General features: G+C 39.5%; 1 protein-coding gene across 1 annotated transcript in view; it reads left to right on the top strand.

Moving 5' to 3' along the window:
- The window catches only part of COL22A1 (collagen type XXII alpha 1 chain), a 186,369-nt gene that overhangs the window by 132,231 nt on the left and 36,678 nt on the right, over window positions 1–17,460 (top strand). Inside the window, exons 27-38 of the mRNA XM_054385294.1 lie at window positions 216–251; window positions 1,260–1,322; window positions 2,454–2,507; window positions 3,573–3,614; window positions 5,379–5,411; window positions 9,219–9,272; window positions 9,770–9,823; window positions 10,871–10,924; window positions 12,857–12,910; window positions 14,542–14,595; window positions 15,560–15,664; window positions 16,162–16,206. Coding sequence (XP_054241269.1) covers window positions 216–251; window positions 1,260–1,322; window positions 2,454–2,507; window positions 3,573–3,614; window positions 5,379–5,411; window positions 9,219–9,272; window positions 9,770–9,823; window positions 10,871–10,924; window positions 12,857–12,910; window positions 14,542–14,595; window positions 15,560–15,664; window positions 16,162–16,206 — 648 coding nt within the window. The remainder of the gene's footprint in view (window positions 1–215; window positions 252–1,259; window positions 1,323–2,453; window positions 2,508–3,572; window positions 3,615–5,378; window positions 5,412–9,218; window positions 9,273–9,769; window positions 9,824–10,870; window positions 10,925–12,856; window positions 12,911–14,541; window positions 14,596–15,559; window positions 15,665–16,161; window positions 16,207–17,460) is intronic.

The raw sequence follows: 17,460 nt of genomic DNA, 5'->3' as shown, positions 1-17,460 counted from the left end.
GCCCTCATTATAGTGGCAATAGCTGTCAGGAGGTGGGTACCACTTTATTCTTCCTAGGATATATCAACCCTCAGTTTACCAGTAACTTTCACCAAGTATATCTGAGGACCAGAACCATTGGGGAAATACTTTACTAATGAGAAAGTTTTCTTTAAGTTTTCTTACAAAAGGGTCAGGTCACTGCAACTGTTAAACTTTGGCTTTTGTTTTTCCAGGGTGAACCAGGGAGCCGTGGCCAACCTGGGGAGCAGGTGAGCAGGAAAAATAGTCTTGGCAGCAAGGCCTACTTGTCAGAGTGATATAAATTTTGACCACTTGCAAGAACAAAGCTATTTGCCAATAATGAGTTCCATGCAAATCATTTGTATCTGTGATTGAAGATGCAACAAGAGTAGACAAGACAGAATAATGCAAGAATTGCACAGCAAAAATGTGCTAAATCAAAATTTTCATTCTATCAGGGAAAATTCAATCACCTTCCTGGTGGATAGGGAAGAAAAGGAAGGTAGAGTGGCTTAAAAGTGCTTATTTTCCTTCAAACCTCACATTAACCCAGGGTGTGGGTTCTAGAAGATGAGGAAGTTATTTGTAACTACATGCTGCAAGGTATAATTCTGTCATTTCTAAGCTATAAATTCTTGCTAGGAAATAACCACAGCTAACTTAGAGACATTGCACAGTTATCTTAGTCAATATATTGAGATTTGACTGTCAGTAAACAACTACTGCACTCGGTGAAGAACCAGGGAAATGTCCTCCCATTTCCTAAAATGCATAGCTGTTGAGATCACAGGTCAGGAGTTAGCTGGTTTAAAGCAGTGATTTTCCAAGAATAAAAAATTATTTGATAATCAAATTAATCTCATTCTCTCTCAGCAAACTACATCTATAATGAGTTCCATGAAAACACTGGGGCAGGTTCTGGCCTACAGCATAGACCATATGTAACGTATCTCTAGTTGTCAAGTAAAAATAATTTGCAGTCATTGTGAACATTTCTCAGTCTATTATCAGACATGCAAAGAGACAGACAGCTAAATCAAGGTTTCATCCTCCCCAGGCTAAGGGCTCTGTGGCTAGATTACCCTATGCTGAGGAGCAGACTTGATGTATTTTTAACTGGCATGAGTAAAAGAAGAATTTGACCAACCATTCTGCCTTGCCAATTGTAATTGTATTTGAGAGTAATGAGGTTATTAATAAAACCTATTCTTGATGCTTCTTTCTAGCTTTCACACACTTCTTTGTCTTGCTTTCAGGGTGAAGCAGGTCTTCCTGGTCTTCGGGGTTTACCTGGACTGAGAGGAGAAAAAGGAGATCAGGTGAGCTACTGTGAACCACAGCTTGATTTCTGGGGACTATTTGGCACTAGGAGAACTTATCTTGAGTGTCCCTAGATGACCTCTCTTGGTGTGATTGCTGTGGTGAACAGGTGATTGACATGAAGTGCTAACTAACAGCACCTATCCTGAATGCAGAAGGTTATGACTCATGAAGCAGTAGAGGAGGTCCAGTGGTATTTAGGCTTTACTTTCAGAAATACCTGCTTGATTTAACACTTAAACAAAACAAAACAAAACAAAACAAAACTGCATGACCAAAAATTTCTCTTGTCACTGAGGCCTGGAGAGGGCTCCAAATAGTTGGATCATTTTCTGATGGCCTAACTTTCATCCAAGTCCTGGTGTCTACTGCATCACTTGGCTATCTCCAGACCAGCAGAGGTATCTACATACTGCAAAATAGTTGGATCAGGGGCCTTACAGTAAAACTAGCCATGCAAATGAGGCCTGTACTCCTGAAAACTAACCATATGCTTGAAGGTGATCAAGAAGTATCTAAAAATCAACTGACGTCTTACTGATCAGTTTTCTGTTTTCTATGTGTTGTAGAGCAGAGGATGTAGAATATATTCTCTCTATACAATCATGGAAATATAGGTCAGAGAGCTCCTAATTGGAAGCAGGATAAATACATTTTCTATATGCACTTCAAGGAGTATTCACATCATCCTTGTTAAGCATTTCCCATTCGGAAGACAAGCTGACCTGGGCAAAATACAGAGGTAGGCACCAGTGAATGGATGGTTCAGAAATCTTGAACACAAACAGAACCAGGAGTACGACTGTCCACCTTGGGTCTTAAATTCTGCTCTGTAGCCTCTCTGGGGCAAATACAAAAAATATGTTTTTTATAAGTGCATCAGGCAGTAAGATCTTCTACATTCATGTTGATTTTGAATTCGTGCTTTCCTTTCCATGAACTTAATTGCTGTTCATTGCCTTTTGGTAGAAGTGTGAATTTTATGAAGCCATCTTTAAAATGTTACCTTTTCAATTACTTGCATTACATCTTGAAGGGTAGGTAAGATCAACTGAAAATGTAAAACATTCTAGAGGGACTGATGCAATCAAATCAATGCATATTTCCTCCTTTCATTTCCCTGCTTTTAGGGAGAAAAAGGAAAAGATGGTTTCCCAGGACTGAAAGGTGAAAGAGGAGCAAAGGTGAGTCATGAAATGAGCATTCTCCTCCTTGGAAAAGAAAGAAGGGAGAGGTAAGGGTGACACGTGACAGGGGAGAATATCTGAGGATGATTAGAGACATTAGAAGCCTGTTAACTAAGCCATACTGAGAAGCAGCAGAGAAAACTGTGTGGGACAGAAACAAATATTTATTGAGTAATGCAGTAAACAGTACACAGCTGATGAAATCCAAGGACAGTTTCTTTAATTCAAGGTAACTTTTCTTTCTTTATAATAGGAAATGAGGCTGAAATTAAATTCTAAAGAACTTCTCTGTGCCTGCCTGTAATGTGCTAGAAGTATAATTTAAGGAATGGTCTGGGCTTCTGCCATCACAATATTATTAACTTCAGTGAAAATGAGAGACCTAGACAAAGGTGATGTCCACCAAAATTTACATTCAACTACTGCTAACATGCAGGTGAACATGAAGCACTGACTTTGCAGATACCTATGGTTGTATAGTGAAAAAATTGCCCTCATTATCATGGCAATATCCATGAGGAGGAATTAGGTACTACTTTATTCTTCTTCTTAGGATATATCAGCCCTCAGTTTATTGGTAACTTTCCCAATCTACAAAGGGCAAGAACTGGATTTAAAAATCTTTATTTTTGATGAAGAACGTTAGAAATTTTTTTTCCACCCACAAAAGAAGTTTTGCTTAAGCCTATTTTTCAATCAAGAATTTTGATCATCTTTAACTTAAAATGCAAATTAAACTCCTTATCACTCCTACACAGGATGGGGTAAAATCATAAATACATTGACTTGTGAAGCCAGATCAATGATAAAGTTATAATGTGATAAAGACAGCAAAGTAGGAATCCTGTATTCAACAAAGAAAAGACAGCAAAAATTCCAGCCAGAGCAATGTGGTAAATTCCACCCATCAGAGAAGTGCTATAGGATTTTCAGTGTCTCAGAGCTGACAGGTTGTCATTGGGTTACATCTCATCTGGTAATGTTGCATCTTCTGGCTGATACTGTTGAATTTTTTTGGGGCATCTTTTTATATCCTTAGTTATATTTTCCTCCTCTCTCTAGGGTGACATGGGTTCCCCTGGACCACCAGGCTTACCTGGAACAGTAAGTAACATTGTATTCTTTCCTGTAAAATTAAGTCATCAACTCACTTCAACTCACTTCCTGCACACTAATTCATGAGAAACAAAGCTTTCAAAGCTTTTCAAGATCCCTACTTCTCTGCAGAAATTGTAGAAGCATTTACTTGGAGATTGTCTCACTTTGCTTTACAGAAGTGGTATCAAGGTGTATTTGGTCTTTTAATTTTTGGAGGAGGTTGTGCCCTCCTTTTTCTCTTTACAAACAGCATTCCTGTATGCCCTTGCCTTGTGGTAGCACTTGAATTTGTGACTTGTTTAGAAGCTGTGGGTGCTTACTGAAGAAGATCATCAGTGGAAATAGGAAGCGTGTTTATTCAGATTCTCCAGGTTAAGCTGGATTTTTCCAGTTGAGGTCTCAAGATAAGACTGGCTCCAAACAGACACCAGTGAACAACATCTTGTCTTCTTGGCAACCGATTTACCCTTTTCCAGGAAAGAACAGAGGGTTCCACTCCTCATTGAGAAGAGTTTACAAGGTAGAGGGTTCAGCTTCAGCAATGCTGTAGCCTCCCAAAACCTCCACCACATATAGTGAGTGCCCTGCTCTGATGTAGCCCTAGAAAGACCCTCTCATCCCCAGAGTTCATTCTGGGTTCAGCACTGGAGCCAACACGCAAACCAGACATACCATGTACCATTTCTTCTAATTAAAAAAAAAGAAAAGGCCAAGAAAACATTTACTGTTTTAAAAATAAGCCTGTAAACTTGCTTTGGGGAGCATGAGCACAATTACAGTGGAGTTCATCATAGGCAATGCAACCAGCATCCACTGAATGTAAATACATAAACCTAACAGTTCCTTCCAGCAAAATCTGAGTAAGCAGGTTGCAGTAAGCACTAGAAACAGGCCTGGGCTTACAGCAGGATTGCTGATTCTGGTCACAGCTCCTCAGAAAAATGGGCAGATATCCAATTATTAGCTTTGTTCCTCACCACTGGTTGCAACTGCCTCAGTCACATTATGGAGAGAATTTGAATCAAGGACTGTGGATGAGAATCAGGTACTTACAGATCTTCATGCAGCAGTGGAGGAGGTGTTATAGTTCTGTGCCATTGGTTGGGCCTCTTTAGTCTGTGGCAAAGGATGCTTCATAACATCATGTAGGAAGACTCCATATATCTCACACAGGAATGATGTGGTCACAATACTGAGAACTAATTAGACTTTGTCAAAGTGGAGAAAGCTTACAAACAGCAAAATATGGCTAGATACTGCCTGAAAAAATGGATTCTGGTTTTTTTTGTGGTTTTGTTTTGTTTTGTTTTTTTACTTTGTGGCTAGTCCTTTAAGATGACTATGTAATCCTTAAAATAACCATGTTGATATGCATATATCTTGGACATGGTACAAAGCAGAGCAAGAACATACCAAGATCAGCCATGGAATTAAGAAATTTAATAATACTGAAGATAGCACCAAGTGGAAGAGTAAGCTAGAGACTGCTAATAGTAGACTTTCTAAGGACGTTAGAGATTATTTGGCTTTTTGTAGCAGTGGGATATACAGGATATTTTTGTAATGATGTTCATGTTTCAAATACTCTAGGGAACGTCTGATATTTGTAGGCTTTTTTCCAAAAACAGCCAGATGTTACAACGAGTTGCTCATTTATAAACACACTGTTGGATATATGGAATGTGTAATATGCCATGACACAGAGAATATGTAAGTTATTGCATTTCAAGGAAAACATGCAATGCTTATTTTAACTGGTTTCTCTTCCAGACAGCCTTCTTCACCCCATACCCTAGGATTCCTGTAAGTAACATCTTTAGTAAACATGGCCTTTGGCTTATTGCCTCTTGTATTTCATGAGACACACAGAACCTTACTGTTTTCCATGTTATTTAAATGCTTCAGTAAAGAAGTCAGCTTGAGTCTGGTTTCAGGTAACTTCACTATTGTAACCAGCCATGATAAGTCCTCAGCTGTCTTTCTTGGTAACAGCAGCATCTAAACCAACCACTGCTGGCAAAGAGCTGTATGCTGTCCCAGCCTCTTACATGAAGTGTAACCCAAAGTTTTATTTCTTGCTTGAAGCACATAGTGGGAAATATCTAGCATTACATAGGATTACACCACTGGTATGTGAATAAGGCTGGTGAGGACCAGGAGGCTTTACAGCAGGTGTAACTGACAGAGGTAGGCTGTAAGTGTGCCCTTAGAAAATAATGTGCATATGCCAGTTTCTTCAGAGGCTGAGGAAGGGAAATAGGAATGTGAGGTAGTACTGGAAATAGAAACAAGATTTCTTTGACTAATCTTTTCACTTGGCTTGTAGTTTGCTGATAAAGGAAATATACAGAACAATGACATCTTATATGGTCTTTGTAGTCTACAATCAGAGGAGGAATGCACTCTTGCTTTAAGTGCATTGCTCTTGTAAATGAGCTGCAAGACATTAAAGAACAAAAGATTTGAAGTGTGTCAGCAGGTTACATTGCTGGGGATTTCTCCATGTGCAAGAAAAATGTGATGATGCTTACTGTAGCACAGGTCTGTGTGTACTGTTGCTAGCTTTGGGAAGAAAAGCTAAGGATAGTTATTAATCTACAGCTTTACTAATTAAGGTGTCAAAAGACAGTGAGAAGACTTAAGAGAGTGCCACGTGTTATTTTATAGAAGCTTCAGGACCAGCAAGGTGCTGAAAGTTGTCACACTCTCCAAAACACAACTCTTGCCTTTTGTTTTCTGTTGAGTATATGAAGTATACCAGGGACCACCTTACACAGGCAGATACAGGAAACAGCCTAGATAGAAGGCAGCAGCACCATTATTCTATTTACTTACTGTTAGTTAAAATCAATGTAATTTAAAACACACCTTAGTAATTGTCAGAAATAGAAAAATCTCTGACCAAGTGAGTCTGAGATCCCATTTACCCATCACTGCAGCTCTGTTGTGTGGTCTGAGTGCAGTCTGTGCTGCAGAAAGAGGGAAGGAGCTAGTTTCATCCATGGGGTGCAGGGAACTTTTGCAGGTTTATTTAGGGTAGTGCAGAAAAATCATGAACTGTTTATTGGAGATGGTGTGTGTGAGAATCACAGTTGTGGCATTATGGCTGGAAAGAGATCAAAGCAGTAAAAAAAATGAGGTGGCTCCTCACTTTGTTTTCTGTCTCCCACTGCAGCTGGGCACAGCTGCATTTGCTCTCCTTTAGGTGACACAGAAATGATTAACATGATAATTGAGACTATAGGAGCATACAGCTGAGGGCAGGTCAAGGAAGCTGTAAGCACGGATCTGGCCCAGGCTGGTAGCAGCTGTCAACTGTCACCTCATCATTTCTGTTCACTGAGCTGTAGGGAAGAAGTGGATGGTGGTGGATTAAGTCCAGCTGCCAGGGGCAGAGGTCTTCACGACGTGTAGCACAGTCAGAGAGTGTTAACAGTCTTGGCAGATAGTTGTGGATTCAGCAAATTTGGAAGAACTCACAGTCAGGTTTGCTGGCAGGCTGGGTTAAGAAATGCTGCCTTTACCCATGTTTGTGGTTGTGCAAGGACATTACACTGGAATTTTGCTGATTTAACATTACTTTGCAAGCAAATTATCAAGGAAAAAGCAGGAGGAAGGTGAATAGTATAGAAGAATTTCCTCCCTTTATCCACTGAGTTACTTCTTCCCTTTGCAGTCTTGTTTTGCTGGGCAATAATGTGCCCTTATTCCCACTCAGTAACACCACTCCTGCCTACCAATTTACTGCCCTGTGTCTGTGCTTTGATGCTCTGTTCTCTTAAGAGGATTTCAGAGCTTGAAATGCCAATATGGAAAACACCTTCCAGGCACAACCGTACAGATTTGTTGCGTAGGACGCTTTGCTTGAACTACTTTAGGTAGTCCCAGCAGGAAGTCACTGATGAGGCCACACCTTGAATATTGTGTTCTGGTTTGGACCTTTCACTACAAGAAAAGATACTGAGGTGATGGAGTGTCTAAAGAGGGACAAGGAAGCCAGCAAAGGATCTGGAGAACAAGGCTTGTGAGGAGAGGCTGAGGGAACAGGAATTGTTTAGTCTGCAGAAAAGAAGGCTCAGGGGAGACGTTAGAGGATGTAGTGAAGTGGGTGGTGGTGTCCCAAGGTATAAGTGACAGGACAAGAGAAAACAACCTCAAGTTGTGCCAAGGGAGGTTTAAATTGGATATTTGGAAAAAATTCTTCACCAGAAACATTATTAAGCATTGGAGCAGGCTGCCCCGGGCAGTGGTTGAGTGACCATCCCTGAAGGTATTTAAAAAGTATGTAGATGTGATAATTAGGGACGTGGTTCAGTGGTGAACTTGGCAGTGCTAGGTTAAGGGTTGAAATCAATGGTCTTAATGGTCTTTTCCAGCCTAAAAGATTCTATGATTCTATAATCCCAAGGCCACCAGATGGCACCAGGGACTGCCTGATTAAAAGCTGATTGAACAGGATGCTACATGTGGAATAGAATCCCTCCTGTTATCACAGATGATAATACTTATTCATAATGCATAATAAATACAGACATAAGTTGCATTTATTTTGTCTGTTAGAGAATCATTTGCAAATGGAGTTTGAATTCTCAGGTGTTGCAGAAATGATTGGCAAATTGTTGATGTGAATAAAACTCAAACTGATTTGTCTTGGGCTCTGCATTTTGTCTGATCACTATTTCTTGTGTATGTGTGCAGCTTAAATCACTGATATTCTTACTCTTCCTTGATTGCATAATTGAAACACTTTACATGATAAATAATGAATAAATAATGATTGCTGTTGCCTGAATACATATGTTCATATAAATATACAAATGTGGGAATTCATGTAGTGCCTATTTATTCCAGATGGTTCCATAATTGTGTGCTGTTCCTTTTCAATTTATAAAAAGCAGAAATATGGACTTATTGATTATTGTTCTGGAATTCAGAACAAAGCTGATGAACTCCTGTCTGAAAGCATCTTCAGTTTGGCAAAAGGAGAAAGAACAGGGATAATTTAATCCTGTTAGAAAGTGATGGCATGAAATAGTGCACTGACATTGCAGGAGGGAGTGGAAGCTGCATGAATGTATGGAGATGTTAACAGAATTAGAGAGCGTGAAAAGCTGTGTAGGACTCATCTCAGGAAGTGCTCAAGGTTAGACTCTGAACGCCTCTGTCTTATAGGTGGAACAGAGAACTGTCTGTATGTGGGATAATTTCTGCCAATGTACCATAACATTAGGTCTGTGGTCCTATAAGAAGCTAGTGATTTTGCTGTTGGTCATATCATCTGGCCTTTTAGTGCATTGGAGCTGAACTGATCATCTTTTGGAATGGTAAATTCTTTAACTATGGTTCTCTATGAGGGAAAACTCTTTTTTTTTTTTTTTTAATTGAACATTTTTGTACTTATTGTATTTTATAAAATTCCAATAAGTCTAGACAAGTCTTAATGTGTAGTATCAGTTTTGATTCATTGATCTCAAAGTCCCTTAAAGAAGCTACTCTATGCCACAAATGGATAACTGATTGAAAAAGCTCTCTTACCAAACAGGACTACTGTGACTTCCAGCCATGGAAATAGCTTTTAATCTCTCTCTTTGCCTTATTGTTTTATATCAGGGTGAACCTGGACCAAAAGGGGAGAAAGGAGATCAAGGAACGAGCGGAGAACCTGTAAGCACAGCCACGTGTTTCTTAATTTGTTTTTCAACTTTAACACAGAGAGGACATGAGAGCTGCCTGTTTTGGAAGGAGTGGGTGTAGCATGCTCCATCCATAGCTGCAATGCTCCTCTCAGCAGAAAGTGCCACAGTGGTGCTTAGCTTTGTACTGACTGTAGAGGAAGCTAAATGATCACATGAATTTAAGCATCTAATTTATAGCTCTGGGCCTTATTTGCTGAAAAGAGGGCTGTGGGGTTTGCTAGACAGAGCTTGGTTGACAATAAGATTCTATAGTATTTATTACCAGCTTTTGAAGTGATTGTGACCTAGCTAATCTGAGCATTTGGCTACTCCATTTGTATTCTGTACTGTTCTCGTTCAGCATGGAGCCTCCAGGAGAGACAGAGTCCTGTGCAGTCACAGCCTCTGTAGAAAGCACATCTCCTGCTCAGGAGAAGAAAGAAGCAGTTTCCTTCAGCTCCTTCATCTCTCCCTCTGTTTTTACAGGGATTACCTGGGGTCCCAGGTGGACAAGGTGTCCCAGGACCTGCAGGAGAACAGGTAAGAGGGCCCAGCATTGCAGAAATCTTTGACATGGCTAGAGAGAAGTGCCTTCAATTATTTACAGTATCACTGTAAATAATTCTTCCCTTATAAGCCAATGGCAAATTTCTCCTCCCTGATTTCTGTAAGTTCAAGGACTTCTGCAAAGGTATTTACTTATACTGAGCATCAGTAGAACATGAGGAAAATCAAAACAGAAATATGACATCTCTGTAGCATGATTAGTATTGTCTGAGAGACTCCTTGCAACTTCAGGATACTTCAAGAGGGCATCTCGTATTGGTGTCATCAAACCACAGGTCTCACAGAAAAGTTACCAGAGTATGTTGCCAAAATGCTGCAGTGCATTCAGATTTAACCCCAGCCTATCTGACCATGAATGCGCTATGGCTTATGTGAAATTAATATTAGAGTCTCACTTATCTTCTGCCATCATCTCTATTGTGCCCAAGATATATATCAGCTATTAATTGCACATAACAGCTTGAACATGTAGAGCAGTCTTAGCATTATGGAAAACACAGTAACACCATGCAGCTTTTACCTGCTGGTGTTAATGTCTGGTAAATGGTCACTGAGCAGACTCTGTCCTGCCAGAATCTGTAAGAAAGCGCTTCATGGTGTGTAGGACTGGGACAAAACCTCTGGACTGTGATCTAGAGAGCAGCAGTTTGTATTTGAGAACTACAGGTGAAACATTCTCTGTGCAGGGAGACCATTGCAGCTGAGCTGGAAATAGAGTAGCTAGTAGCCCTGAGGGTCGAAAAAGTTTCATCCAGATGAATGCCTGTGAGTTTCAGCTGAGAAACAGCCTTTGAGCTGATCAGTCATTAGTAATTCTTGTTATGCCTCAAGGTTTTATTTTTGTATTTCGTTTTCTCAATGCACAGAGAAGTGGGAGCCTCATCCATTAAATTCCTCTGTGAACTGATTAACAAAAACCCTTGACTTAGTGCATGTTTGGGCACCTTGAGAAGTCTTTTTGTCTGGCAGGCAGTCCCATCCCATCTTTAATCAGACAGTATTTCTCTTCTTTCCCCACAGGGCACAAAGGGGCAGAAAGGAGCCCGAGGAGAAGCTGGAGCCCCTGGAGGGACTGTGAGTAACTGCTTCCCTTGCAACCTTTTTCCTGTCAGTAACATACATTTAGGGATACTGAAGTCAACACCCCATAGATGTGTAGTCCCAGACTGCTTGGGGACAGGGCACAACCAAGCTGCAGCTGGTAGAGTCACTGCTTGTAGGCAAACAAGCACAGCTGCACCAAACAGATCAATGCCTCAATCAGCCCAGCTTTAAATTGTGAATCTTTTGTTGGCCAAGTCTCTCCCTCTCTAACAAAATGCCCTCTTTTCTGGATGAGGTGCCGGCAGAGCTTGTTACTGCACTATCATATCAACCAAGCCCAGGCAGCCAGCTGCTGCAGGGAGCTCACTTCTCAGCAGCAGCCTGAATTATTTTTTGATCACGGTTGGTTTTAGGCTTTTTAGTCAGTTCTGCTTTCTTCAATACAGGCTCATCACCAGAGGAATCATCACATACTGCTTTTTGAGGCATGTGTTGTAGGGAGTGCTGTTACTGTCTGACTGTACTAAAGAATAGCAAGGGATTCAAGTCCTGTTTTATTATTTTGAAACCATATAAGCCATTTGCAGATGAATAAAAGGCCATGAGCTTCCTTTGCAAGCAGAGAAGGAAGATGGAAGGACTGTTTGAAATAGCAACTGAGAAAGCGGATGTTTGTGTCTGTGAGATGGAGGGAACAGGAAATCCGAATCAAGCATTTTAGAGCACTGAAATGTCTTCTTCCACCTTTGTGCTCATGGTTTTCCTTCTTGGGCTTGTGCTTAGATGTTGTCTCTAGCAGTGACCCTAAACTCTGAACTGCCTGTCTTCAGCTCTCTTTCTTGGTTAAAGAGTTCCTTAGTCTTTTTAGGAAGAAAAAAGACACAAAACAGAAAAAAAAGAAAAAAGAACATGCAGTATATGCAAGCATCTTTTTTTTCATCCTTTCACAAACTGCCACTGTTGAAGTGTTTCTATTGGCTCATGAAGCAGTGACTGTAAATAACACAGGGATAAGAAAACCTTTAACTCTCTTTTAATGAGCCAAAGGGAACAGACAGACATTCAGTTTGTGAAGAGCTGTGCTGTGGAAGATTTTCATCATCTCCCAGCTGTTTGCATTGTCCTTTTACAAGATATGTCTGCCAAACCCTTCCAGTACCAGGGATTTCTCTAAGTCAGATAATTTTCATTTGGTAATGCAGATGTTTTTAAATAGTCTGTCTGGCTTACCCTAAATGGATTAGGTATGCTAATATAAATCCTTTTCCTTGCAAAGATGTGATGACAGGTGAACCCCAGCCAGTGCCAAGTAAAAAGGGAGTACAGAAGTAGAAGCTTCAAACTGATGTGGTCAAGTATAGAGGAAAACATCTAAATACAGCCTGGTAATCCTAAACATACGTCTCTATGAAGACATAAATCCCCAAATATACATCCTTTCATGTCCTTTATGCCTTTTTGGGGACACACGTGTGCTTTCTCACCCTAAAAAGCTTTCACTTGCAGACAGTAAAGACCTGCTATTCAGATCTATAACACTCTGAAAGGTTTGTACTGTTCATCTATTTAGTGAGTTTAGGTTTTATTTTCCAGAGAAGAGAAAGGAAGAATTGTCAAAACCCCCATATTTTCTTGACCTAGATTTTTGGTTTAATAATAAATCAACATACTTTCCTCTGTTCTTTTGATGTTTCTAAGCCCAAAGTTTTCTTCCTATATCTCAGCTAGATTTTGGATCTATTTTAATGGAAGGTAATTTTAAGGTCTTCATCTGTTTTGTATTGTTTCATTCTTCTTTAAACTACAAAGTGGTTCACAAAAACTGTATTGTTTGGGGTTTTTTTTTTTTTGTGCATGTGCAACACTTTGACATGAACTCCAGTCTCACTTGGAACATCTTGTTCCTGTGGTGATACAAGTTGTGAATTACATATGCACACATAATTCATTTTCTTAAAACAGGGTGTGACTGGACCAGCAGGGCCCCCAGGTCCAAGAGGCTTGCCAGGAAATGTGGTATGTATGCACCAGTGGATTTGTTTCCCATCTGTGGCCTGATTTCTTTATTTAATAAGTTTAGTTTTCCCTTCCACAGTGTTTACTATCAGGTTGAAAAGGTTGTGTTTTATTACATCCAGCTGAAATGAATGATCTGGGGGCACCTGGCGATGGTGTGTCCACAAAACGTATTCTCCTATGCATTTGTATCAAGAGGGAAGCATGGAGCTGCTTCATTTCTTACCAAATTGTCAAAAGCTATTTTTGCTCTTATGTAGCTCTTTATGTGAAAAAACTGTGGTGTTTATTGCCTCTCTGGTTTTGTTTCCTTTGCCTCATTTTCATTTCTCATTTCATTTTGAAAATGTGATTTCTTGATATAAAAATTGCAGGGTAAACTCCCATTCTTATTATGAATGCATTCAAGTATTTGATCTTACAATCAGAGCTTTAAAATCAATATGGTATACTCCTCTCCTTGCCTCAGTAGAAGTTCACCAATTGTGCATGACAGAGCTTTTCATGTTTGCAAAAAAAAAAAAAAAAAGTCTTTGGAACAACTCAACTCCCTGCTCCACCACTGTAATTTTATTTCTATCACATGAGGTTTCTTTAGGTTTACACTGGAGTCTGTGAAAACCAGCAGTTAAGCTCCATGGTTTAACGCATTCAGGCACAGTGGTTTAGCACAGAAGGCTTTTTAAGGCAGAATTTATCACCTGGGCAATCCAAGAAATCTTAAATTGCCTTTTTACTAATTGTTAAGATAAATTTAATTGTATTAATATAGTGACTCAGTTATCAGACTGAAAGATGATATTGAAAATGAAGACCTTTTCCAATTTCATATTCCTTTAAGCAAACTTCTGTAGCAGTAATATGAATATATTAACTCTAAAAACTAATATAGTTGTAACTAATTTGTAGTGGTGTACAAAGGAAAATAATTATCACATTCATCCCTTGAGGAGGTCAATCCAATTTTACTGGTGCCAAGACATCATTTCACATCTTAAAATGGAGTACCACTCCATAATGTGTTTTGGTGAGTTAGAAAGTTGCAGTATTTTAATCTGGAGTTCTAAATTATTAGAAAGTTGCAGTATTTTATTCTGGAGTTCTAAATTATCTCTATTTTTACAAGGAATCCTCTTAGATCTACCAAGATGTGAAAAAGATTGAGAACTAAAACAGAGGTAAAATGAAAAGATTGAGAACTAAAATAGAGGTAAAGTGTATAGCTTTGGAGAACATTAGCCATAAAAAGCAATACTCTGAGAATTTTGGCTTCTCTGATACAGAGGTTCTGATGGGGATTTGTTGGTAACGGATTAGCAACTGCTGAAGATTTCATAGAATTAAAAAATTGGTTACTTGTAGAAGGAGAATGCACAAATGTGGGTTTAATTCAATTTCTGCTTTTGCTGCTCAGCTCTTTTTTTATAGTGAAAACCCCTTCCTCCTTTAAGCATTCGGTCCACGGCTCTTCTGTGGTGTTCTGTGGATTACAGGTTGTCTGTGCTGTGAAATGTGAAACTGACACTAATCCTTGAGACAGATTGTACTGAACACACAGATCTATCCATTTGCTTTTGGATCAAATATTGGCTAAAAAAAAGTTTTAAGCTTTCAAGTTCTTTTCTCTCCAGGGTGTGCCTGGAAACCCTGGACTACCAGGAAAGGCGGGAGAAAAGGGGGAAAAGGTGAGTTTGTTCTTTCATGGATTTGTTTTTCTTCTTAGACGTTTTAAGGAGCCTGGGACAGAAGCACTCTGAACTGGAAAATCGTTTCATAGGTTTGATGGTTAGATGGATTCATAGGTGGGTGGTTAGACACATGGGCCCATTGGGTCATCTTGTCTGACCTCTTTTGCCATAAAGGTTTTCATGCTGTTGGAGCTTTACAATTCACCTTAATAAAACCACTGAGATACAATTGAATGCAGAGAAGTCACTGCTACACATTTTTCAATGGTGATCATCTGTCCTCATTACCTGACAAGAGGAGGGATTTGGTGGTTTAAGTGCAGGAGTCCTGTCTTGTAAATCCAAAGCTGGAAATAAAACTGCCTTTCATATTTAGGAAACTGAGAATTCTGCATTCCTGATAAGCTGCTGTAACTGGACCATTAGTTCAGGTTTTCAGGGCATCTTCACTTACTTTTAGCCTGCCTCACCTAACTGTTATGTCCCATCTCATGGCTTGGCAGTGAGGTCAGGAGTTTATAATTTGCCCATACACAGCACAGTGCCCAGCATCATGGAGTCTTGATCTTCGTTTGCTGGAGTAGGAACAATGAATCAGAAACATGCCTCCATATATGCTTCTGTCTGAAGTTTAAAAGGGGATGAATCCCAGGCCCTTCAATCAAATAATCTTCCAGATAACTGAGATCTATCTCAGGGTCATGTATAAGCCAAGGGCTCTATCATATATCTCATCCTCAAAATGTTTTTGAAGTCTCCTTTTACTTTCCTTAAGGAAAATTACAAATCCCTTGAGGTCACTGAAGGAAAGGACTTCTTGTAAAAGAGAGTTTGCTATGATACCAAGAGAAAATTGGACGCGAAGTCTAGGAAAAAAATAGTATCTATCAGTTGCAATGAAATACCTGAGACAGGAATTGAATTTAGTATGCTAAGAGTTTTGCTGGATTGTCTTTTACAGGGTGATCCTGGAAAAGAGGGAAAAGTGGGTTTACCTGGACCAGCTGGTGAGCCAGGGCCTGCTGGACAGCCAGGCTTGCCTGGCAAGGGTAAAGATGGAGAACAGGTAAGTACTGCTGGCAAGCTTTGCACTTGAGTATTTCAGTGTAAGAGGAGAGTGGTGGATCTGTGGTGGGGTTAGGCTGCATTGTCACAAGTGCTCACAGGCTATCTACCTGAAGACATGAAAGGCCTGGCTGTGCAAAATTCTGCAGATCACAGTGCTTCATCCAAAAAAGCAGAGAGAACTGAAGTTGTGTTTCTCAGCACTAAACCCCCTTCCATGTGCCACAGTGGCCATTGAAAATGGAGACCTTCACAAGGAGTAACTGCTGTCCTTTTACAGAAGTTATGAGCCTGATGGAAGTTCCCTAAAAGCATTCAAATATAGCTGGGTTTTAGTTATAGTTTGATTTTTTTTTTGCCTACATGTCATCAATTAAATATTTTCAGGATGGTGGGAGGCAAGGAGGGTGGGGGGGGGGGATGCTTGCAGCCTTGACTATCTCAAAGGCCAGGATCCTGTTTGGCTGCATCGTGACTATTTCCTGGTTTTAACTTTAGGGGCAAAGAGGCCCACCAGGCTTGCCAGGACCCTTTGGACAGAAGGTGAGCATGGGCTTTATTGAGGACTGCTTCTATCAGTCACTGGAAAAAAAATAGTTATAGTGAAAACATGATCTGTTTTTCATTGAAAAATAGTTTGTGTCACTCAAAAATGCATTTATGGTCTTTTAAGAGGTTCCTTTCTTTATTATTCCAGTATGTCTGTAGATGTAGGTATTAAGACAAATTAGCTGTGTTCACTTTCCACATTTAACATTTATTCCAGTCTTTTTTAAATTCAGCCGAGACTTTGGACTAAATGCATCCTTTTTCAAGGAAACTGTGACTGAGGACCTTTAATGCATACAGCTGGAGAGATATTGCATAGCTAAAGGATGATCTACTCTTGAGACTACCTGTCAGCCCCTCAAAGAGCACTCCTCTATAACATTCAGTTCCTTCATCTCTCTCCAAGGAGGATGTTAATTGGTTTTTAATGGGGCCAGATAGTTCCAGTTTGCACTCCTATATTGTAGTTAAGGCAAAGATCTGCTAGTTGATGAGGCTAATGACACTAAATTCTTCAGCTGAAAGTATTGTTTACTTCCTTATAAGTACACAGCAAATAAAGGTAGAAATAAAGCAGCAAACCACCTTTACTTCTGGGAGCATCTGGATTGTGCTTAAATCTTCAATCAGACGTGTTAGAAATTCTCCTCTTCAAAATGACTGTGTCCTTATCTAGATTCTAAGAAGAACAGGATGTTGAAACAGATTCTGTAAATAATATAAGTAGGAATATAGCAGTTTGAGACTAGATCCACCTAGATGCTGTATTTTTAAATAATAACACTACTATGAAATGTTTTCTTTTTGGTTTCCTGCATTCTGCATAAATGTACTGTAGTCTGTTCAGAACACATGTAATAACAGAGAATTAGTATAAAAGTCAGAAAGAAACACTAAAAGAAATCTCATGAAATATTCTATTCAATATCAACACAGGATGGTAAGAGCCTTAATTGTGCTTGGGAAAACACTGTTGGACTTTTTGCATTGAAATTATGTTCTTGAATAAAATAACAGGTAAGGGATCTGCTGGAGTGTTTGAGCTAATCAGAATATATTTTTTTCTCACTGTCTTTGCAGATTTGGTTTTTTGTCATATAAGATTAGTTTAAGAAGAAAGAAAGGGGAAAATAGAGGATATTGCTGAATTCAGTTAAGAGGCTGAATTTTGGATGTGCAGAATCCACAGATAACATTTTTCCTGTCATTTTATGTAGTGTAATAATAAATAACATAAAAAGATTCATT

The sequence above is a fragment of the Indicator indicator genome, chromosome 12 (assembly GCF_027791375.1).
Source record: "Indicator indicator isolate 239-I01 chromosome 12, UM_Iind_1.1, whole genome shotgun sequence".
Taxonomy (NCBI): Eukaryota; Metazoa; Chordata; class Aves; order Piciformes; family Indicatoridae; genus Indicator; species Indicator indicator.
This window is presented reverse-complemented; position numbering and strand designations above follow the sequence as displayed.